This window comes from Ciona robusta, chromosome 2 (genome assembly GCF_009617815.1).
Source record: "Ciona robusta chromosome 2, ASM961781v2".
Lineage (NCBI taxonomy): Eukaryota > Metazoa > Chordata > Ascidiacea > Phlebobranchia > Cionidae > Ciona > Ciona robusta.
Window position 1 is genome coordinate 1,825,739 of NC_143236.1, and position 21,721 is coordinate 1,847,459.

At 33.4% G+C, this 21,721-nt stretch overlaps 5 protein-coding genes across 7 annotated transcripts; 3 read left to right on the forward strand and 2 right to left on the reverse strand.

The window, feature by feature from the left end:
* Positions 1-741: 741 nt before the first annotated feature.
* Positions 742-8,152, forward strand: LOC149739901 (src substrate cortactin-like). Of its 3 annotated transcripts, XM_089872109.1 has the most exons (16): positions 742-993; positions 1,621-1,694; positions 1,892-1,978; positions 2,568-2,721; positions 3,092-3,202; positions 3,688-3,742; positions 3,963-4,073; positions 4,527-4,637; positions 4,937-5,047; positions 5,224-5,279; positions 5,347-5,407; positions 5,821-5,978; positions 6,440-6,592; positions 6,990-7,077; positions 7,370-7,477; positions 7,685-8,152. In XM_089872109.1, the coding sequence occupies exons 1-16, from the start codon at positions 895-897 to the stop codon at positions 7,816-7,818; spliced, it is 1,671 nt and encodes a 556-aa protein (XP_089728235.1). In that variant the 5' UTR covers positions 742-894; the 3' UTR covers positions 7,819-8,152. The 3 variants fall into 3 exon arrangements, with proteins under 3 accessions (XP_089728235.1, XP_089728236.1, XP_089728237.1); XM_089872110.1 differs by lacking the exon at positions 4,937-5,047 and having other exon boundaries at positions 743-993; XM_089872111.1 differs by lacking the exons at positions 4,527-4,637; positions 4,937-5,047 and having other exon boundaries at positions 743-993.
* Positions 8,135-8,903, forward strand: LOC149739902 (mediator of RNA polymerase II transcription subunit 11-like). Its single transcript, XM_089872119.1, has 3 exons — positions 8,135-8,270; positions 8,322-8,452; positions 8,705-8,903. Exons 1-3 carry the CDS (start codon positions 8,174-8,176, stop codon positions 8,843-8,845), a joined length of 369 nt encoding a protein of 122 aa, XP_089728245.1. The 5' UTR covers positions 8,135-8,173; the 3' UTR covers positions 8,846-8,903.
* Positions 8,904-9,205: 302 nt separating this feature from the next.
* On the reverse strand, positions 9,206-11,327 carry LOC149739903 (COP9 signalosome complex subunit 8-like). The gene is made up of 3 exons (XM_089872118.1): positions 10,979-11,327; positions 9,963-10,112; positions 9,206-9,707 (listed from the first exon to the last, which is right to left on the reverse strand). The coding sequence occupies exons 1-3, from the start codon at positions 11,235-11,237 to the stop codon at positions 9,544-9,546; spliced, it is 573 nt and encodes a 190-aa protein (XP_089728244.1). The 5' UTR covers positions 11,238-11,327; the 3' UTR covers positions 9,206-9,543.
* Positions 11,328-13,025: 1,698 nt separating this feature from the next.
* On the forward strand, positions 13,026-17,773 carry LOC149739904 (uncharacterized). Its single transcript, XM_089872116.1, has 9 exons — positions 13,026-13,270; positions 13,430-13,563; positions 14,517-14,562; positions 15,146-15,217; positions 15,911-15,981; positions 16,434-16,509; positions 16,914-16,976; positions 17,127-17,196; positions 17,266-17,773. The coding sequence occupies exons 1-9, from the start codon at positions 13,157-13,159 to the stop codon at positions 17,295-17,297; spliced, it is 678 nt and encodes a 225-aa protein (XP_089728242.1). The 5' UTR covers positions 13,026-13,156; the 3' UTR covers positions 17,298-17,773.
* On the reverse strand, positions 17,774-21,677 carry LOC149739905 (uncharacterized). The gene is made up of 9 exons (XM_089872112.1): positions 21,437-21,677; positions 21,112-21,289; positions 20,185-20,324; positions 19,969-20,078; positions 19,568-19,706; positions 19,296-19,417; positions 19,126-19,207; positions 18,745-18,928; positions 17,774-18,207 (listed from the first exon to the last, which is right to left on the reverse strand). Exons 1-9 carry the CDS (start codon positions 21,546-21,548, stop codon positions 18,057-18,059), a joined length of 1,218 nt encoding a protein of 405 aa, XP_089728238.1. The 5' UTR covers positions 21,549-21,677; the 3' UTR covers positions 17,774-18,056.
* Positions 21,678-21,721: the final 44 nt, after the last annotated feature.

Consider the following 21,721-nt stretch of genomic DNA (forward strand, 5'->3'; position numbering starts at 1 on the left):
AAATGGTCACAACAATTAAAAAGCGGTTTCACCTATAAAGCATTTAGCCCTAAAAACAGGAATGCTAAAAATTCGTGTTGTTGTTCATAATATAGTAGGGTGGGGAAAGATGGGACACCTTTTCGTTCCATTTTCTCGACCCATTTGGTAATAAACAAAGAACATTTAATGAATTATAAAAATGTATCCTCATGACTTCCATAGACCGCTGATTGTTTAAAACACGATCAGGATATTTAAATATCATGTGCTAAAGTTGTCCCATGTTCTCCCACAGTACTCTAACTTCCATTTTTTAACGGGAACTAGTTGCCGCCGGTTGTGTTAACTGATTCGGCCTATTCGTTCGGAGACTCTTGGAGAAGCTAGTCGGACTCTGGTTGTATGTACTCGATTAATTGCATCTATCAGCGCAGAAAGTTAAACCATAGTACACTAACGTGTAATATGGTTATACAGATGATGGTTAATTGTACAACAGTGCGCCCAAAGAGATTAAAACCAATCTCTTTGAGTGCGCCAGAGTGCGGTGCACATTTTTCCAAATCAAAGGTAAATATCGCGTGTTGTTTTTTTAATGAAACAAACATGTCATATAGAAAGCTAAACTTTTTGGCTTTTACAAAGCACCATTTTTAGCCGATTTGAGTGATTTTAGCTAGGTAAAGGGCATTTCGTAACAAATTGGAATGCAAAGGGGTCGGCAACACGCCAGTTTACTGAAGCGTGACGATTTCCGTCACAGATCTTCTGAATTTTTGTTTTGGGGTGGCGAGAATACTATATCGTCTGGGTAGAGAGACTGCAAAGCAAATTCAAAGTATCTCATCTTAACGTTGCGTGTGACTGATTGTAATATATCTTTGTATTATTGTACCAGCATATATTATAATCATGTGGAGGGCCGCGGTAGGAAACACAACCGAAGATATTACTAAACCTTCAGTGCAAGATAATGATGATGATGACTGGGAAACTGATGCAGATTTTGTGGTGAGTAATTAGCAGTATATCCAAAGTATATTTATATACACTTTTGTAGAGAGAGTTATAGAGCTAAACAAATTAGACATTTTATGACAAATTACCCTATATGCACAAAAGCACAATACACATACACCCTGCCCCTGGTACTTTGTTTTCAGTTTTAAAAGTTAATTTTTAGTGTATATTTACAATATATATATATATATATATATTTTGTTTCACATTTCTTTGCACAGGTTTTCATTACAAATTTTTCCATTTTCATTTGCATTTATTGAGGTTTAATTAGGCTATTAGATTGATTAGTGGCCCGATGCTGTTACCATTAATTGTGGCCGTATGTGTCTTTGAGCAAGACATACTTAAGGGCAATCACTTAAACTTGTTATGGCTTGTATAAATTGTTATCTAATATATATACTATAAAAAAATATATATATTACCAACAAAATATACATAGTAACTTGCAAGTGAACAGTAGGTGTAACATTCTTGTTATACCAACTCTCGTTGCCCCACCACAAATGTTCAAAAAGGTTACATTCAATAGTTTATTTGTGGTTAATTTTATATCTGTTTAAAATGATTTGTACAATTACCTACGACCTAGCTAACTGACAACTTATGTTCCAGAATGAAGTTTCTGAACAGGAACAGAGATGGGGTTCAAAAACAGTGGAAGGCTCAGGAAGAGTTGCTCATATCAGGTGAGATGCAACATTCATATTCACCATGGTATATGTCTTATAAATTACACCTTGTGTAAAAACACACCATCTTAGTTTATTCAAACGGCAATTACACCTTGTGTAAAAACACACCATCTTAGTTTATTCAAACGGCAATTACACCTTGTGTAAAAACACACCATCTTAGTTTATTTAAACCTTGTTTTAAATTTTAGTGTTGATAAGCTAAGAGACGATGTAAAACATGATGACAGTAGTGTGAAAAACAAACAGTTTGAGGAAGGACCAAAAGCTGCATATGGGTAAGTTGTAGGTTTTATCATTAAATGTTATCACCAGGTTTGAAAATAAATATTGTGGTAGGAAAAAATGTTTAATGTTCTATAGGCCTATATAATAGATATAATTATACTTATTGGTTTAACTTTTTTTTCGCAACATTGGAGTATTAGGAAGTATTAAAATAGTTTAAAGATTCTGGATAACAGATAGGTTATTGTAAATGTTTAATAAAATCCAAATGCAACATCTTGTTATGGCCACTGTTACTTTTCAAGCAGAATAATTGCACCCAGGGGCTTATCCAGGAATTAAAAAAGGGTGGGGTCCGCAAGTGTTTGCTTAGAAAATGGACGCGTTGTAACATGCTAGATAAAAACATACTCTGACTGACATAAATAATAACGCTCATAATAGGAACGCGTAAGATTCTACAATAATATGACTGTTTTATATTTTTAAAGAGGGGTTATAATCTTACAGATAAAAATCTTTTTTTAATTTAAAAAATATATATTTAAAGGGGGTCCGGAATCCTGTGAACCCCCCCTTGTAAACGCCCTGATTGCACCGTTCAAATTTTTCTCTGCAACAATTAATTTACTTCTTCAGTTATGGTGGAAAATTTGGAGTTCAGAAAGACAGAATGGATAAATCAGCAGTGGATGCTTCATATCAGGCAAAGTTAGCTGCACATGCTTCACAAGTTGATGCAGCCAAGGGCTTTGGAGGGAAATATGGAGTTCAGAAAGATCGAATTGATAAAGTTAGTCGTCCAACATTTGCATTTAGATGATTTTTTGCATTATATATGTATATATGATAGGCCTATTGATATATCTTAATTAGAAAACTTAATTTTTTCGTATAATTATTTCACTCGGCCATCTTAACTAAACAGCCCTGCATTGTTTTTATTAAATAAATTTTGTCAAAAACAATTCTAGCAAGCAAAACTATTAAGTATGAACATGACTCCATACGCCCTTATTTATGACTCTGCATCAAGTGCTGTGTTAAAAGCCAGCATTATTTTTTGTTTTACAACTATTAGGTTTGTTTTAAGATATATCTATTTTTCTCTATAGTAAAAAATGCACTATTGTGTTAATTTATCTTCTATTGTAATTATACAGTCAGCTGTAGGATACAGCTACAAAGCAGATCTAGCTAAGCACGAATCACAAGTAGATGCTGCAAAAGGTTTCGGAGGGAAATATGGAGTTCAGAAGGAAAATGTGGACAAGGTGAAATGACTGAGATCCTTACTGTTACTATTGTGTGTCTTTTATGCATGTTAGATGTTACGTTAAATACTTGAATTGTCAGCCGTTAAGCCATGCATTAAAAAAAATAAAAATTGTCGTAACTTTATCACATTTCATTATTTACTTAAATTCTCCTGACTGTACATGAGCTTTCTGTAATGTTTTGCTGTTTATTTTGTAAAATGTTTATTATTTATTTTTCATACTAGACACATCCACGAGATACCAGGAATTTTACTTTGTTAGTGATTTTTTTTCTGATGGTTTAAGTTTAGTCAACCCATTAGACAACTAGATTGGAGCAATTATCTTTAACTGTCTTGCCCAAGGACACACATGCCATTAATAGTAGTAGCATGGTAGAACCCAATATTTATTGGGTATGAATCTTAATGCCAGTGCCCAACCACTAAACCTAAGTGCCAGACATACATGAACATGAATTATAAATGCATTTGTTACAGTCAGCTGTTGGTTACGATTACCAAGAGAAAATGGCACAACACGAATCTCAAAAAGGTAAGTTACTTATTTGATTAACATTCTTCATGATTTCTACTGTTCCTCTATGTATATCAAGGTTTTTCTAACTTCTGATGCCAGGGACCATGCTTTGTAAATTTATCTGGGGGTGTTCTTTCTACTGTAACACTGTTGCATTCTGGCTGTAAATTTAATGATAATTATATGTATAGGCCTATTGCCTGTATATATTATATATTACTTTCTATTTTTGTAGATTATTCCAAGGGATTTGGTGGAAAGTACGGTGTACAAAAAGACAACGTTGATAAATCTGCACATGGATATGATTACCAGGCAAAACTAGAGCAGCACGAATCTCAAAAAGGTTCTGAGTTTAAATTTTGTATCTTATCTCTCTTATTAAAGATTCCCTTTTTATCCTTGATTAATAATACTTGATTAATAATACTTTCTGTTTAAAAGTTGGGGCACATTCATGTAATGAAACTGAAAGTATGGTTGGTTATATAGAATGTTTTAAATAAAGTAAACTAGTTTCTTGTTGTAGCTGTTGTTAAAAATAATAATATTTGTTTTACCAAGTAAGCTGTATTGGTTTAACTATCTATGCTTTGTTAAAGTTTTGTCATACTAATATTTTGATTACTTATTTATATAATATGTGTGTTAGTACTGCAAAATATATAATCTAAACGTCCTAAAGATTCAATTAAATCAGTTGATTTTCAATTGTTTATAATTTCATGTTCTTTTTATGATTTAAACTTTATTGTTTGACTTTTAATTTAAACTTGATTCTTGAATGGACATGAACCAGATTATGCTCGTGGGTTTGGTGGTAAGTTTGGTGTTCAAAAAGATCGCCAAGATAAATCCGCTCACGGATGGGATGATCACGAATCACTGGCAAAACACGAATCACAAAGAGGTGCTGATCATATAAAAATATATGATGTTTATCACTTTTTAACATCACAAATGTTTTTTATTATTTTGGATAACTTTAATTACATGAAATCACAAAATTGTGGGAAAACTCCTCACACGGATGATGGTATGATATTATACACCAGAAAAGCTAGATTTTAAAACACAACATATTTAAATAAAGAACACACACAGATATGTTGTTTTGTTTCACCATCACTTTTTCACTTAATGTCAGAGCATGAATTTTTTACCAAATTTTATTGCTTTTTTGTTTGCATGACATTATTGTGCATGAAGATTATGCCGTTGGCTTTGGGGGAAAGTTTGGTGTCCAGAAAGATCGTCAAGATAAATCGGCACTTGGTTGGAATGAACAGCAAGCTTTATCCAAGCATGAATCACAGAAAGGTTTCATATCAGATATCATGCATGCTTTTGTTTTGCATTTGTTCATTTTTTTTAATTTTTCTTGTTTTACAAAATAGAAAATACCTTTGTATTTTTACCCTTTAGCCAAAATAGGGTGGTAAGGATCTGACTTATCATTCAGTTGCTTGCTAATTTACATTAAACATTTTGTTTAGATTATTCAAAGGGATTCGGAGGGTCGTATGGTGTTGAAACCGATCGAATGGATCAAGTAAGTAATGTTTTGCTAGTGCATGTGGAGTTCAGTTCAATCTTATGTTTGAACTTTTTCTTCACAGTCTGCTGGGACCTTTGAAGATATGTCAGATGCGAGTACAACATACAAGAGGACAGCACCAAGTATAAGATTTGTTTATGAAAGTTGACTATTATTTTAGCTGTTTTGTTAGTATTTTCTAGGCATATAGAGTGTTAAATTTATTCATTTGGTGTGATTTTCTAACACTAAAATACATCTTTTTTTTTAATTTATTTTTTATTATTATTGTTATTATTATTATTATTGCGATAAAATATAAACAAACAATGGCAACTATGCGGAAGCAATCTATAAGTACACAGTTAAAGAAGTGTGTGGACGTTCGTACAATACATCTTGCTGTAAAATGTAAATGCACCATAGTGAATTGCTCTAGCAGTGTAACTTGCTTTGGTCAAATTTTGTGCTGACCATTTTGCATGAGCAATGTGCCTCAAATTTTAACAAATTAAATTCTAATATGTAATGTGATATCAAGAATTTAATTCGACAGGTGGTGGAAGTGCTGGGAATATCAGGAACAAATTTGAAAACATGGCACTTGCTGGGGAGGAGGAGAGCAGGAAAAGAGCAGAGGAAGAGAAAGCCAGGAGAAGAGCGAAGGAGGAGAGTGAGAGAAAAGCTGCTGAGATGAAGAGACAAGAGGAGGAAGTGAGTTTGTTTATTAATTCTATTAACTTTTACCACACACAAGAAAACAATAATTAACATGATAAACGTCTGTAGGGTGTAACGGTCACGCATTTTATCATAAACAATATTTCTTTCTTTTTTATCAATAAGCGTGTTTTAACAACTGTTGTTTTACCGTTTCTACCCGTCTTTTCGCTTTTTATCAACTCTCTTGTTCTTCGTTATCGTGACCGAAGAGACAAAGTAAATTCCATTCATTTAAACAATGCATTAATGCTTGTATATTTAAAGATTTATGACTTTTTTATGTAATAAGGTCTAAGTAAATTTAAAATGAGCCAAGTTCTTTATTCTAATAAAGAAATAAATATAATGCTTGAAAACAAAATAAAATCCCTATATTCATAAAATGAAAACATTTTTTTTTTAATTTAAAGTTTTTGGTGTTTGATCTTTAAATGGTTTGTTCAAATCATCAGAGGCAGTCGGAGCAAGCTCAAAGAGCAGAAGAGCAAAAAAGATATGAAGAAGAGCAAAAGCAAGCGGAGGAGCAACGAAGATATGAAGAGGAGCAACAAAGATACGAGGCTGAGCAAAGTAGTTACCAGGATGCTCCTCCCAATGATGATGATGTAAGTAGATGTCTGCTAACCAGAAACTAGGATTTAGTTGACATTTTTATGTTGGTTTTAAAGCATTATAAAAACATGTGTTCTGGAAACAACGTATAATGACAGTCTTAGAAAATTTTTGACATCAGATCTAATAGTGTTTATTGGTAGGGTAAATACCTAATTTGAGTAACACAACTTCTTAAAATTTTCAAATTTTCAAAAATAAGGTAAAAAGTTCAAGCACAGACACACCGTTATTGTAAAATGGCAAATTATGGAAAGGCCTAAAGACCATATTTTAGGGTGTGTCATCTCACATAGTAAACTGAGACTAAATGGGTCTTCCACCTATGAATACATGATGCAAGAAATTGGTATATGCTGTGTAAAATTTAACCAGTGACATTTGTTACAGAATTATGAGCCGGAGTCTACCTACCCTGATATTCCGGTTTCAAATCAAGAACCAGAGCCTGCTGTAGAAGATTATAATGAATATGAAGGTTGTTACGAAGTCATACTGTTATAATTTTGCCTCTGTAACTTTAAAGATGGGGTTTAAGGCTCAATGTTGGCACCACCATCTGATGGCAATTGCTCCAACACATTGGGGCCTTATGGGCTGTCCAAATTGTCAGCCATAAAAATCTGCCAAAATTATTTACTTACAAAGTTATATATGTTGTAAACAGGCGAAAAACTTGTTATAAGAAATGTCAATACCCACCCCACAAGCATAAATAACATATATTTATTCCCACATTTGAAGGTTGATTAAATATTGTTTGTTAACAGCTGTAGGGGGACAGCAAATAGAAGAAGAGAATCCTTATGCTGGTGTTGATGACGCACCTGCTGTGGATCAAGGGATGTGTGCTAAAGCTTTGTATGATTATCAAGCAAGTAAGTTAGACCAATATGTTAACTTAACTAGTCATTTTATTTACCAAAATTTAAAAAAATGCATTTACATGCATTTACTATAAAACAAATGGCATTGAATTTAAGAAAAATCCTTTTTTACAAGTAAATTATTCTTAGTTGTGCTTAAATGTAATATTATACTTTATTTGATATGCAAAACTTTTTAGTAACGAATAATTCTTTCAGCTGGTGAAGACGAGATAACCTTTGACCCTGATGACATCATAACCCATATTGAACAAATTGATGAGGGTTGGTGGTCTGGCACATTCAACGGACAAACTGGTTTATTTCCAGCAAATTTTGTTGAATTGATATGAAAAACTTGAATCACAATGATAATTCATGTGAATTTCAACAATCATTAATGTATTGGAGATCATTTCATGCTTTGTGTAAATCTAATATGCACTTATATATCCAAGTATAATGTAACAATTGAGTGTATTTATACACTGTCTTCATTTATTCGTTGTGTTTGCGTAACAATAATTTTTAATCACCAGGTTTATATATATAACAAGTTTCCTTCTGTGTATACTTTGAAATTCCGAACCTATTTCCTTGTGCTCTGCTATTACTTACTGGATTAATAAATGTGCAAAATTGGTTTTAACTGTAAAATTATTATTTTCGTGCCTTGTATTTTCAGAATCCTGTGTGTAAGTTTATATAATGAATCAAAGCAATGCTAATTTGGAAAATGTTTCCAATAGAATTAAAAAGTTGGAAGACATTGAAAAAAAGATTACGACTGCAATCCAAAGTGCAGGTAAATGATATTTCTATTGATGTGTTTGTTATTTACAAACTGTTTTGGTAGGTTTGACATTTCAAGAATTGTCTAAAGAAAAACCAACAGACAGATTAATAGAAAAACATTCCAGTACATTTACACAAGCTCTAGATGAAGTTGAAACTGAAATGGCTTCACAGATAAGTTATCTGTCCCAGGTACTGTGTGCAACTGGCATTGACAGCAGTTATATCGGCTGGGGGCATGCATATTGTGGCCACCGGTTACAACATGTGTAACTTATTAGTGATATTTTTTTGTTTATGTATGACTGATAATTGGATAACCTCTTATGACCTACTAGGTTACGTTGAAGTAAATTAAGTTTCTTGTCCACGAGCTTAGAATATCTTTTAAAATCGAGCACTTTAACTGTGCCACAGCGCAAGACAAACCATGTTTTAATTTAGGTTGCAACGAACCAGCAGCATGAAGGATCGAGTTATGCAGCAAGGAACAAAGCTCAACAAAGCAAAGAAGTAATATCCCACCTATCAACACAAGTTGGTGATATGCTTCAAACATGTACACAAGCAAGTTTTCCAAGATGAGTCCATACATTTAGAAACACTGCATTGGTTTCTTTGCAAAAATGATAATTAAAACAAACAGTTGGTGGTGCAGTTAGGAACAAGTAGGCAACTCTGTACACGCAGTCAGACAACGTTTCATCCAGGACCATTCATAACCATTTCTATGAATTCAGCGAATGTTTTTAATAATATGTAAACAGACTGTAGCTATCTTGCCAAAATGGCTCGAATTCAAATGCACATTGTAACCGTTTAATCTTTAATAAGTTTAATAGTAAAATTTAAACAAACAGTTGGTGCCGGTGGTGCAGTTAGGAACAATTAGGCAACTCTGTACACGCAGTCAGACAACGTTTCATCCAGGACCATTCATAACCATTTCTATGAATTCAGCGAATGTTTTTAATAATATGTAAACAGACTGTAGCTATCTTGTCAAAATGGCTCGAATTCAAATGCACATTGTAACCGTTTAATCTTTAATAAGTTTAATAGTAAAATTTATTTGAGAAAACTGGTTAAAACACCAACATGTAGATAAATTTATATTAAAGAATCGCAAAAATACAGCTAAGAGCTAACAATATTTTGTATGACATTGGTTCTTAACTTCTTAGATTATAATGACAAAACCAAATCCAGTTGTTTATTAAATTGCATATGCAACAACTTGGGTAGGCTTAAACAATAACTGTTGAACAGTGTATGGAACTATATCAGGACTCCAAAAACAAAATATATTGTGTTAACTTTTCAAGGTGTTCTTCATTGTTTAATACACTATCTGCTTCAAGTTTTGTTTTAACAGGTCGTGCAAAGGCACCACTTACTGACCAACCTTTTGATTCAATAAGTTTGCATGTTTCAAGTTCACCTACACCTGCAATATTAAGAAACGCTAAGCATTAGTTAAGATATTTTTGCAGAAAAAATAAGGGCGGCATCTTTTTTATTTGATGCATGAAGTGCCTAGAAAAATGGTTTTCTTTTGGAATTAGACAGTGCATTAACATGTTGTAAAGTGTATACAACTACAAGCTCAATATGCTGTTAGCATATACATTCTTAAACATTCAAACCCAATGAAATACATATTACAAATTGTCATTTTATATGTATATATTTGCTATCATACCTAACAGTTCCGCCAAAAAAGATATCTTGACTTCTGTATATCCATGCGCAACAAGTCTTAAATATCTCTCACGCACAGATAATGTAAATTCACTCATTATCTTCTTTATATTGACGGACCATTCATAAGCTTGTATTGTATTGTGAATGCCTGAAATAAAAAGCATATAAAAAGAAATGGGGTGTTAGTAAATGGTAAATAAACTTTTCCTTGCATTATCTGCTAAGCAACCCATACCTACATAACCACCAACCCCTAACTATTAACCTCTATAACCAATGAATAAATTCTTTACCAAGCACAAACACATTCCACTAGCCTAAACTGTAACATATGTTACGCATCGAAGGATTCTTCACTGGTGCCAAAATTATTCACAAATAACTAGCCAGTAGCCAGCACATTGTATTAACATGGGACTATACAAAGAAGACGAAATTTTTTTTCCGCTAGAGGCGGTAATTATTTAAATTAAAAAATACGGAAAAACGAACAAAACAGCACTACAAAGTGTTAATAAGTGTAAAACAAATTAATTATATAATAAAAATACCTTTCTAAATACATAAAACACTAGTAAGAACATATTTCCCACATTAGGTCGGTTATATACGCTCTTTCGTTGTGTTTATTGTCGTCGAGTCTGTGGTGTAGCGGTTTGCGTGCGGTCGTAAACTCTCTTTGTTTCATTTTTACCGGGTTCGAGTCCCGCACAGTGAAATACTTTTTTTATATTTTTTTTCAAGTTTTTTTTGTTTGACGAGTTTGGGGTTAGGAGTTAGGGGTTAGGGGTTTATATCTTATGTGTATAAACCGTGAAACTAACTGCTCCCCATAAAATAGAGAAACGAATTTGTCATCGCCTCCTAGCGGAAAATTTTTTCCGTCTTCTCTGTATAGCTCCATGTATTGTATTATATTGTAAAATTTCTATACGAAAAAAATTAATATAAAAGAAACACAATGACTCTATATTTAATTACATTAGTTTTAGAAACACACACAACACTCTTTACCTTTACAGTCATGCGTCCAAACAGCTTTGAAAACTTCCCAAATAGCTTTTAGCTCATTCGAACTCTTTATATCGCCTGGAATCCTTTTCCACAGTAACTTTGCATTTGCTAAATCGTTTGCCAACAAATACAATGCAAGAAATTCGCAATATTGTTCAGTGCTAAGCTTCCCATGTGGCGAGTCCAACTCAAGATCTTCCATTACGGCAAGCCTTTGTTGTAATAACTGCTCCGTACAATCTGGTGCATTTGATTCCATACTGAAACAAATCACCCAAACACATTCACAGCTTCGCAATTTTACTCATGCACTTACTACTGCAACCAAGGTGGTTCTAGTACACAGTGACTTTAGCGGCCATTTTTGATACCTTCTAACGGTGTCTAGTTAATAATACGGCGTTGTTATTAAACTTTGCCATGCTGTATAAAATCGCCTGAGAAACCGTATTATAGGTTTTTAATAGTCATTAGGGCTGTGGAAAAGTTAACGGTTAACCGGTTAACCGAACCTATTCGGTTAACCGCCAACGAAAAGTTCGAGTCGTTAACCGAACTATGACGTCATAGGGCATAAACGTATATCAATATCTGTCTTATTTACACGAAAAGCACGTGTTCCCGATCGTTAATTGGTTCTTTGCAATAAGACAGAGTGCGCAGGGACGCTGTTGCTTTGATCGTGCCCTACAACGGCGATTACGCCATCAATCTTGATTGTTAATACCGCAGGCTAACTAGTTTTGCAACATTATATTGGTGTAATACACAACTTAAATGTTTTCCTCAGCCAAGCAGCGTGTTTATTACGAAAAAGCAGGCATTCACACGTGGATTCATTGCATCATAATAGCGATTGTTTGACCTGGCAATTGATTACGACATAATAGCATTTCACGCGTTAATAACTGCGTCATAATTGCAATTCACACGTTGATTATTAAGACGGCAGGTGCTTTAAAACAGGCTTGAATATGAATAAGAAAGCATTACTTTAACGTTAAGAACGTTTGCCCGTGTATTGCAAGCATAGCCCATACGTACGTCGTAAAGTTGCCTTTAAATTCGCGAAAGAAAAGCGATAACCAAGACGCTTTTATTAGGATTACACTAGTATCGGTTAACCGGTCCCTTTAATTAGTGCATGTCCGCTTAGTCCGCTTAGTCCGCTTAGTCCGCTAAGTCCGCTAAGTCCGCTAAGTCCGCTAAGTCCGCTAAGTCCACTTTTTATTTCTGTGATATAAACCCCGGTCCGTATATAAACATGAGTTATTTCATGTCGCTCATAGAAATCGTATAACGCACATCAAATGGGGCTAAATTGATCATAGACATAATATAAACTGCAGACTGACATTATCCTTACCGTTTTTCTAAATGTTACTTAAATGTGCCCTTTTGTACTTCCGTTTTAACCGTGAGCCCGTTTTAACCGTGTTTTAACGACTGTCGTTTTACCGTTAATTCTCATTGTTTTGCCTTTGTAAACTTTTCTGAATTTTGTTAGTGTGACCAAGCAGACAAAATAAAATCATTTTGACTTGGATAACACATAAATCATATATCACGACCAAGCGAGCTTACTACTGGACATCTTAGACGTGAATATTACAGACGTGGAAATAGCGGACATAGTCAATATTGCAGACGTGGACTTAGTGGACTTAGCGGACTTAGCGGACTTAGCGGACTTAGCGGACTTAGCGGACTTAGCGGACTTAGCGGACTTAGCGGACTTAGTGGACTTAGTGGACTTAGTGGACTAAGTGAACTTAGTGGACTTAGCGGACTTAGCGGACTTAGCGGACTTAGTGGACTTAGTGGACTTAGCGGACTTAGCGGACTTAGCGGACTTAGCGGACTTAGTGGACTTAGTGGACTTAGTGGACTTAGCGGACATGCACTATTTAAAGGGACCCTCGGTTAACCGGTTAACCGGTTAAAACTGAACGGTTAACGGTTAAACAAAAATAGGGAAAATCCACAGACCTGATAGTCATACAAAAAAATAAACTCAATTTAATAGTTAGATGCCCATTTATTAAAACGATTCTCTCTTATAGTTATTATAATTTGTTTGTCTGTTATCTGTAAACTGAAGAAGTACGGTTAGTCCTTTGCAAAGAAGTTGATTCTGCTATAACTCTATTGAAAACTGCCGTGTGCTCGTTAAATACCATGGATAAAATTAAGGGTAAAATAAGTTGCATGATATCAGAACTAGATAATAAAGAGGAAGCTATTGAAAAATTGACAGAAGATTTAAGACTGGCAGATATAAAACGAAGATGTGTAAGTATAGTAATGTTATAACTATTTTCAAATAAATGTAAACAAAATTTAAATCCTCTACTAACTAATGCTGCACTAAAAACAAAATTTTGACAAAAACCAGTCTTATTAGTTGCTTATTTAAGTATAATTAAATTTTTTTTTCCTTTTATATTTAAGGTGGAAGAAGAAAACATCAATTTAGAACATCAATTGAATGCGAAAGAGAATTTTATTGGGAAATTGGAGCCTTTGTTGGACGAAACTGTGAAAAAACTGGCTTCATTCGAAGAAAGAGAATCTGCCAATGAAAGGTATTTCAACTGGTAATCCTTTAGCTGGTGGCCACCTGAAATTTTGGTTTCAAAATGTTCCTCAGGTGTGACTGATACCCACTGTATAATTTTTTTTGAAAAAACTTGGGCGTTCGAGTTGAAAATTAACTTTGAAAGTGCGCGAAATCGTGCTGCGTCACCGTTTTTTCCACACCAGCCGTTATGAATTAAACCAAGGTTGGATTATTACGTCATGGAATGCGTATTGTTCCTTTGATTCCTACATTAAAACAGTGGAAAAAAAACAAGATTATGCCGTCTTGTAACTTATGTAATATACCACTACTGTGACGTAACAGACCGCGATTGTAATTTGTAATGTAATAAATCGTTAACCTTACGCAAATCAGACGAATTACGGTGACGAAGCATGTTTTCGCGCATATTCGACACGAACGCCCAAGTTTTTTCAAAAAAAAATTATACAGTGGGTATCAGTGACACCTGAGGAACATTTTGAAACCAAAATTTCAGGTGGCCACCAGCTAAAGGATTACCATTTCAACTTATGTATTTTAAGTGCAAACTTTTTTAGGGTAATTGAAATTGTAAATTCAAAAACACACTTTCTGGTATTTTTTATGGTTCTGTAATTTTTATGTCATATGTAAGTCAGTTTTATTTGGGTGTATGACGACCACCTATATTAAACCATTTAAACTTGATAAACAGAGACATAGGATGTTACAGATGTTAGGACCATAAAAATAGCAACATTTTTCAGTTTATATAAACATAAAACAGATGATTGCTGCTTCCTTCTTAACTAATATTTAGCTTAAGCTTGCTCAATAAATTTCTATAAACATGTTACTGCACAACAAAATTGCAATGAGGCATAGTTTCTAGATATTAATAACGAAATTTAACTGTTTATTTTCAAAAATTTTTAATACTATCTTGTCTATCTATATATATATTTTGTTTTGCAGAATTATTCAAAAACTGGAATCAGATTATGAAACTTCTGTTATCAAGGTAACATTTTGATTAAGTTTTTTACTGCAACATTTGGTTGCAGTTTAGTGTTTTAGTTCTATATGCTGGATGCTGGCTGAGTTTGTTATGTGTTTATGTTAAATGTGTTTAATGATTCTTTGGTTCTGTTTGAATATGGACCTTTAATTAGTGTATGTCCGCCATGTCCACAATATTCACTTCATAGCGGACATAGCAAATATTGTGGACATAGCGAACATGGCAGACATGCACCAATTAAAGGAAACGGTTTGAATAAGACATTTTTATATGTCATTCAGCGTAGCGTAATGGTTAGCAACTTTTGTAATAAGCCGATTCCAGGTTCTAGGGTCAAAGCTGCTACATTGTGGGTGCATGTGCCTTACTGCCTTTTGCTAATATTATTTAAAGCCAAAAGAAAAAACTCTAGATTGCTTTAACCCAGTGGTACAGGGTTGATAAAATGTCATAGGAAAAAACTATCACCCACAAAATAAACACTTTGTAACCTATGTGGTCGTTTTGAGCACCTTCCACCTACGCAAAAATGTCTAAATGAAATTCCTACATTTTTATATTACAAGACAATTATTTAATTCAGTGTGAAAAGTTGGAAGATCAACTCAAAGAAATTAGATTTATTTCAGAAGAAACTGGGAGAAAATATGAAGAGGTATGACTCAATGTTTGGTTTGGAATTTTTCTGCATTTAAATATGTTTAAATGATTTGTAAAGATTAGTATTGTATGTATATATTACAATTACTATTAAAATGTATGATTACCAAACAGCAACTTAATATGTTGTATTAGTATAATATAGTATACTTTTAATAATTATATATATATATATACATATTATAGTGGGGGAAGATAGGACACCTTTAGCACATAATATTCAAATAATCGTGTTTTAAACTATTAACAATCTTCATAAGTAATAAGCATACTGTTTATAATCCTTTGAATGTTTTTTTTTAACTACCAAATAAGACGACAAAATAGAGTATAAAGATGTCCAATCTTCCCCACCCTGCTATATGTAAAAAGTGTAATATATTCTTATTATGTATAATAGCTATATATCTATTTTTTCTACTGCATGATGGTATAAACTGTAAAGCCTTCTGTGGAGTATTATAGTGTAGTAGCTTAGTAAGTTGAATCAATTATTATCCTTGTAAGGTGGGACAACAATAGCTGTAAAACATGAGTGTCCCATTTCATACACCTCATGCCTTCTTTCAACCTACCAAATATGTACTGTTTATTGAGTATTTTTTTCTGTATTGTTGGCAAATTAGACAATCTATTACTAATCATTGGGTTTCTGGGCAGTTATTGTAATAAATCATTCAAAATTTAGGCAACTCGGAGATTAACTTTCATGGACACAGAGTTGGAGAAATCTGAACAACGAATTGAAAAAGCTGAAAAGTAAAATAATTTTTTTTTCTATTTGTTTGTAATAGTACTCACAGTAATGTAGTTGTTTGTTTCTGTGATGTACTTAAAATTTAAATAGGCTAGTTAGTTTTTATTAAGTAGTATGTAAGCATGTTACTTTCTTTCTTTGCTTTTTAAATAAAACACAAACACCATTGCAACTTCATTGAACAAAGCATCACAGCTAAAAGATTTTTAGTAAAATATTTATATTTTATAATACCCCATTTTTAGTTTATTTTCTTCCATTTTATTCATTTTTAAGTTATTCATTTTCAATTTCATTCCTTTCTATTCTGGATTGGTGAGGTCATACAGCATATCTTGCCACTTGCCATGGAAGTGATGGGACCTTGGATTTGGGCTTGGGTTGGTCCATTCTATCTTTACAGACAAATCTTTCCTCTTCTTCCTTTAATTTCTTTTTTTTCCAATCTTAATAGAAAATACAAAGAAGTATCTTCTAACTTACATCTTTCTTTGCAATGTATCAAAAAATACGAGAGTATGAATGAAAAGGTGTGAAATTTGTATTTAACTTACAATATTTAAAAAAAAGTGTTTGTGGTATTTTAGAAGATGCCTTGCACCAACACTATATATATATTGCTACAATAACTTTATTTGTAACTACACCATCTATCTACAATTTTTTATGTTTTATTGAGATACAATAACAATGTTCTTCAGATAAAACTTTTTTTCTTTAGCTGTTTCATTCTGTAAGAGGACAAGTTCCTATGGCTGTTACAGCATGGGAGTTCAGAGTTAGGTTATAGTTGACTCATTTACTCCATTAAACTGTGTTAACAGCACTATTTATAATTGGTTATAGTTTTTCTTTGACAAAGCCTAAATATTTGTTATTTTTGAGGTACTGGCATAGATTTACTTGTTTAACTCCTTGTATTTGCTTAACATAGCTGAAAGAAAAAGAAATTCAGACTGAGGATGAACTGTGTACTCTTCAGAAAAGGTTGTATGAGGTAAATCATCTTTTTTTATTTTGTCTTATTTGCACATTACTTTTTCCAAACTAGACAGATTAACTGAGGAAATGTAATATACCTAAGTGAAAATCTAATTGCACAGTATTCTTAATTTAGGTTTTAATGCTACAATGAATGTTTTTACAGAGTGAAAACCTGAGGGCAATTGCAGAAAATTCGTTGAACAATCTTGCTCAACAGGTTGGAGTTTTGGAAGGTTTGTTTAACTGTTAATTAAAAACCTCATTATATAAGCTATAATCCGTCCGTATCATTCTTTTTTTAGATGAACTGTATGAAGTAAAAATGAAAGTTTGATCAAGGATTCCTTTCTTAAGTTACAGTACCTGACAGCATGAACTTGTTATGTCACTTTAGTTCACCTAATTATTCATTGCATGTTCATATATATTTGTAGTGAACAGTGTCACCAAACTCTATTTCTCTCTCTCTAACTTAATCACAGTATTCGGCCAAACTTGTCCATAATCTTAGTTCTTGTTGCTTAACAAGCTGTGGCGCCTCACTCTTATGGAAAACGATCGAAACTTGCTTAATACTGTCCAGCTGTTGAATCCAATAACAATTAATAAGCTGCACCTTTGGGGAATTCATTACCTGTGACATTATAATTTCTAAATCTAATAAACAATAACCATGGTCTAAGCAACTGAGTAGCAAGGTATTCAATAATAAATGTTTAAAGATTTTCTTGTGCTTGTTTACTTTAAAACCGTAAGTTTCTCTTCAAACATTCATCCCATGTTAAATGAAAATACATCATATTCACACAGTTTGTTTGGTATTATTGTTTAGGTTTAATTTTATGCTTGGCAGGAAATCAAGAAAAATACATAACTTGCTGTTAAGTGCAACTATTCTGTCATGGTAGAAACTAAAAGTGAAAATATAGATTCGTTTTATAAAAAAGTGACAGTGACAAAGTTTGCAAGAATCATATTTGTTCACATTTCATTTTTGTCCTATTGGCAGAAACAACTAAAAAATTTACCAAAATGACATTATGTACAAAAAATAATAAAACTCTAAGTTCACATACTAAACATCAAACCCAGTTTACTGATAAACTAAGTAATCCATAAAGAGATTGTCTTGGTTTGGATGCGCCAAGTAATCAGCCTGAAGAATAGACGGAGACCTTCGTTCCCAAGCATTTGTCTTTGCTCTAGGACTTATTCTGTAGCCATGCAGTCTACCAGATTTGACTCTGCAGGTAATTTGAGTTATATAATTATTTATCATAAACACATAACCATTAACTAACAAAGCTAATAAATTATGACCGCAGGTTTAAAGTTTTTAGGGTAAAAAAAATTAAAGAAAATGCCCTCAAGCTAACCAAGAGCAAATCCTATAGTAGTATAGTTCATACCATTGCCTAGATCCTATAATGATTATGGTTCAAATCATTTAGCATGGCTGTTGCAGTCTTTCAACTAATGATATGCAAATGGTATATGTGGGTTTGCCCATGTGTATTAGACTCTTAATGTTCTACTTTTTGCTTAACGTTTTTAACAGTAATACTCCTGTATTATGTACCTAACCAAAAATTACAACAGCACATTCCGCAGGTATTACTATCAGTAATTTGATATTTTGTTTCTGGGAGTGGATTTTCAATATAAAACAACACAGCGATAATCCTGACAAATTCTTACTACTGGCAGACAAAATATTGGTTCTTGGTAAAATTTAAAACTAAAAAAAATGTTTTTGTTGTGTGTCAGATTATAATAACAACCTTCCAATGTTGCTCAATCCTTCAAACTTTTCCAGACTTGGTGTCTTTCTGTAAAACTTCTTGCTTGATGATCTGTGGTGATAACGCTGGTTTGATGAATGAGGGGGTGGTGTGGGTGAGTATAATGTTATCGGAGTTGATGTGGACATTCGAGAATCAAACCCAGAGTCGGCTCGAGGTGTTTCTGAAAAATCGAGAACTATTTAGACCAGTACGTCTTAACCTTTTTAACCTGCGTAATATTTTTCATTTTATACTTAGACCTCATAATACTCGTTAGAAAAACTAGAACACAATCAAATGTTACAATGATAGAGAAACTCGGGTTATACTGACTGTTGTTTCTCCGTCGTGTGTATAAATACTTTGATTTATACTTACCACCATCACTACAGAAACTGGATGCAGATTTCAATTGCACTCCGTTATTTTGTTGTTGGAATACCACCTCTACAGTCTCTTCCTTTATTAAGAAATATCTGATTTATCCTTATATTTATAATGTTAGGTATTTTTTAAAGCAAAAAAAAATAGTTTAAAATTCCACAAACATTTTGTGCATCAATTTCATCCAGTGCTGTATTATTTGTTTCTTTGGTTTCATCACTGGCCATGTTTTCTTGGTGAACCGACTGTATTTCATACATAGTATTCAATAAAATAGCAATTCCATCTGTAGAAAAGGATAAATTGGTAAATTTTGTAAACAAATTAAAAACTTCAAGGGTAATTTGATGTACTTCTGATAGTGTACTTGCACTATTAAAATATACAAAACCGCAATATATTGAAACTCTAACGTAATATTAAAGCCCTGGCCTACCTGCAATATCATCTCTATTGATAACATGCAATGCTGACAAAAGTTTGGAAAGTAAATGATCTTTATTGAAGTGTTGACTTGAAGATATGAGCAAGCAATGAAGCAGTTGATTTGCTAATAACTTATTTTCTCTTCTGCACTGTAAGAAAAGTAAAGTAAAACACAAAGTAAATGTGGGGGTCTACAGTATATGCTTGGGACCCATTTCAAAGAGACCCATATCCCAACATACTGCATGCCAGAATGGGGCAAGTAAAAACGCAAACGGCATTGATTTCAAATGCAGCTTAACTTTAACGTTTCGTTTGTGCTCAACATTTTGTTTATTTCTGTTTTATTTGACCGTTACATATACACAAGAACGATCGACTCACCAATTATAGTATTATACGCATTCTCACCTTTTCGATGTGAGAGTTAGACATTCCCAGCACACGAGGTAACGCAGACCAACCAACGGGCATCACTTTAACCAGATCGTGACAAATTACTTTGTAGATATCCATCATGTCTGTGAAAATGGAAAAAAACAACAACATTAAAATCACTCGCGCGAATCCATTTTAGCAGTACAATTAACCAACGATCAAAACGAAAAACAGGTTTGCTTGCTCTACCTCTTGTATTCGCCATGTTGTATTTTAGTTCCAACATATCTGCCAAATAACCTTGCCAACCTCCGTATCTTGATCTCAATCCATCAACTAAGCCAGTGAAACCAGCTTTACCTCTTGTCCATATAATCTTTAGTAAAGGGCTGTAGTAAAAAAAACGATAAAGGTTTTTTTGTAAGTTTATGATGTATAGTAGAGTGGGGGACGATTGGATACCTTTAGCACGTATCCTAGGATATTGATCATGTTATACAATTAACAACGGTTTACGGAAGTCGAGAGTATATAGTTTTATAATTTTTTTAATATTCTTTGTTTACTTCTAAACAGGACGAGAATATAGAGTCAAAATGTGTCCCATCTTCCCCCACCCTGCTGTATCATATGTGGTTCTAACTTGTAGGTAGGGAAACTTGATTAATGTGTTTTTAATTTACAGTCTATTCTGCTGTATGGGTGAGGTTCTACGCGAGCCGCTTCATGGACATAGGATTTAAGCCAGAGTTGGGTCATTACCAAATAGTTCACGTTGGTATAAGAATCTGTTTATTATGGGGTTTCTTTAACGTATTTTTTTCCTAACTGTACGTTGCAAGTTTTGACGTCTGTTATCGGTGCCAGTACAAATAAATAAGACGTAACTTAGCACCTTTTTGACCCGTTTAACTGATAACAGTCACACGCTTGTTTGGGCTTTCACGAACTCAAGGTGATTCGGACTATATACAACAAACGTGTTTAGCGATTTAGAGCAATTATGTATAGCAATATTTACCCTTACTAGAGGAGCGCAATGATTTAATTTATCGAACATTCTGAACACGAAATTATTAAAAACAATTAAGGTAAGTCAAAGGTTTTATGAATTGACCTGCATTACCAATATAGGTAAACTGTTACCGGAACGCTGTATTTAGAAATGTGTCTAACCTGTTTCTCTCTAAGTCGGTTTGACGACCATGTTGAATTACAACAACATCTTGCCAGAATAACACACCTTTCCCAACTAGATAATGTAATAACTTTGATGGCTTTTTAGTATTAATTTCTTGCAAAAGAATTGGGTAGAGCAATTGAAATGCGGTCTTTTGCCTCGTAGTCATCGGTTCTGTGTAAAATGTGTTTGTAGTTTTGTCATAGATAAGTTGCCAGAATAGTTTCATTTAATAATGTTTAAAATCGAGAAAGTTATGGATTTCCGTTATCTTAGTGTGTAATGTAGTAAATACACTGCAATATATATAACGTAACTTACCTATGTTAAGCCATTGTATCCATGGTAGTCTTTCAAAATCCAGCGACCAATCTTTTTTTTTATACGTTCCCTTCACTGAACTCGAAACATGCTTTTTCAACGACGTGTACATTCTGTTGCAACAGACTATATACGATCATAGGCAACATAAGCTATACAAAATACGAAACAGTTTAGCAGTATCTATGCAACTTACTACCAAATGCCATCGCAATAAAAGTACCGCGTGTATAAAATTTCTTTCAAATGGTGTTTTATCACCATAGGCACCTTGAGATATCGCTC

What these genes read in the sequence shown, in the direction of transcription:
- LOC149739901 (XM_089872109.1), top strand. Translation starts at nt 895, where the DNA reads ATGTGGAGGGCCGCGGTAGGAAACACAACCGAAGATATTACTAAACCT. An exon ending in AAACTGATGCAGATTTTGTG is followed by an intron (nt 994 to 1,620) that starts GTGAGTAATTAG and finishes CTTATGTTCCAG; the next exon opens with AATGAAGTTTCTGAACAGGA. An exon ending in GGACCAAAAGCTGCATATGG is followed by an intron (nt 1,979 to 2,567) that starts GTAAGTTGTAGG and finishes TTACTTCTTCAG; the next exon opens with TTATGGTGGAAAATTTGGAG.
- LOC149739902 (XM_089872119.1), top strand. Translation starts at nt 8,174, where the DNA reads ATGAATCAAAGCAATGCTAATTTGGAAAATGTTTCCAATAGAATTAAA. An exon ending in GACTGCAATCCAAAGTGCAG is followed by an intron (nt 8,271 to 8,321) that starts GTAAATGATATT and finishes CTGTTTTGGTAG; the next exon opens with GTTTGACATTTCAAGAATTG. An exon ending in AGATAAGTTATCTGTCCCAG is followed by an intron (nt 8,453 to 8,704) that starts GTACTGTGTGCA and finishes GTTTTAATTTAG; the next exon opens with GTTGCAACGAACCAGCAGCA.
- LOC149739903 (XM_089872118.1), bottom strand. Translation starts at nt 11,237, where the DNA reads ATGGAATCAAATGCACCAGATTGTACGGAGCAGTTATTACAACAAAGG. An exon ending in TTGGACGCATGACTGTAAAG is followed by an intron (nt 10,113 to 10,978) that starts GTAAAGAGTGTT and finishes TTTTTATTTCAG; the next exon opens with GCATTCACAATACAATACAA. An exon ending in TTTTTTGGCGGAACTGTTAG is followed by an intron (nt 9,708 to 9,962) that starts GTATGATAGCAA and finishes TTAATATTGCAG; the next exon opens with GTGTAGGTGAACTTGAAACA.
- LOC149739904 (XM_089872116.1), top strand. Translation starts at nt 13,157, where the DNA reads ATGGATAAAATTAAGGGTAAAATAAGTTGCATGATATCAGAACTAGAT. An exon ending in CTGGGAGAAAATATGAAGAG is followed by an intron (nt 15,218 to 15,910) that starts GTATGACTCAAT and finishes TTCAAAATTTAG; the next exon opens with GCAACTCGGAGATTAACTTT. An exon ending in ACGAGAGTATGAATGAAAAG is followed by an intron (nt 16,510 to 16,913) that starts GTGTGAAATTTG and finishes TGCTTAACATAG; the next exon opens with CTGAAAGAAAAAGAAATTCA.
- LOC149739905 (XM_089872112.1), bottom strand. Translation starts at nt 21,548, where the DNA reads ATGTACACGTCGTTGAAAAAGCATGTTTCGAGTTCAGTGAAGGGAACG. An exon ending in GATACAATGGCTTAACATAG is followed by an intron (nt 21,290 to 21,436) that starts GTAAGTTACGTT and finishes CATTTTACACAG; the next exon opens with AACCGATGACTACGAGGCAA. An exon ending in CTAACTCTCACATCGAAAAG is followed by an intron (nt 19,707 to 19,968) that starts GTGAGAATGCGT and finishes CTTTTCTTACAG; the next exon opens with TGCAGAAGAGAAAATAAGTT.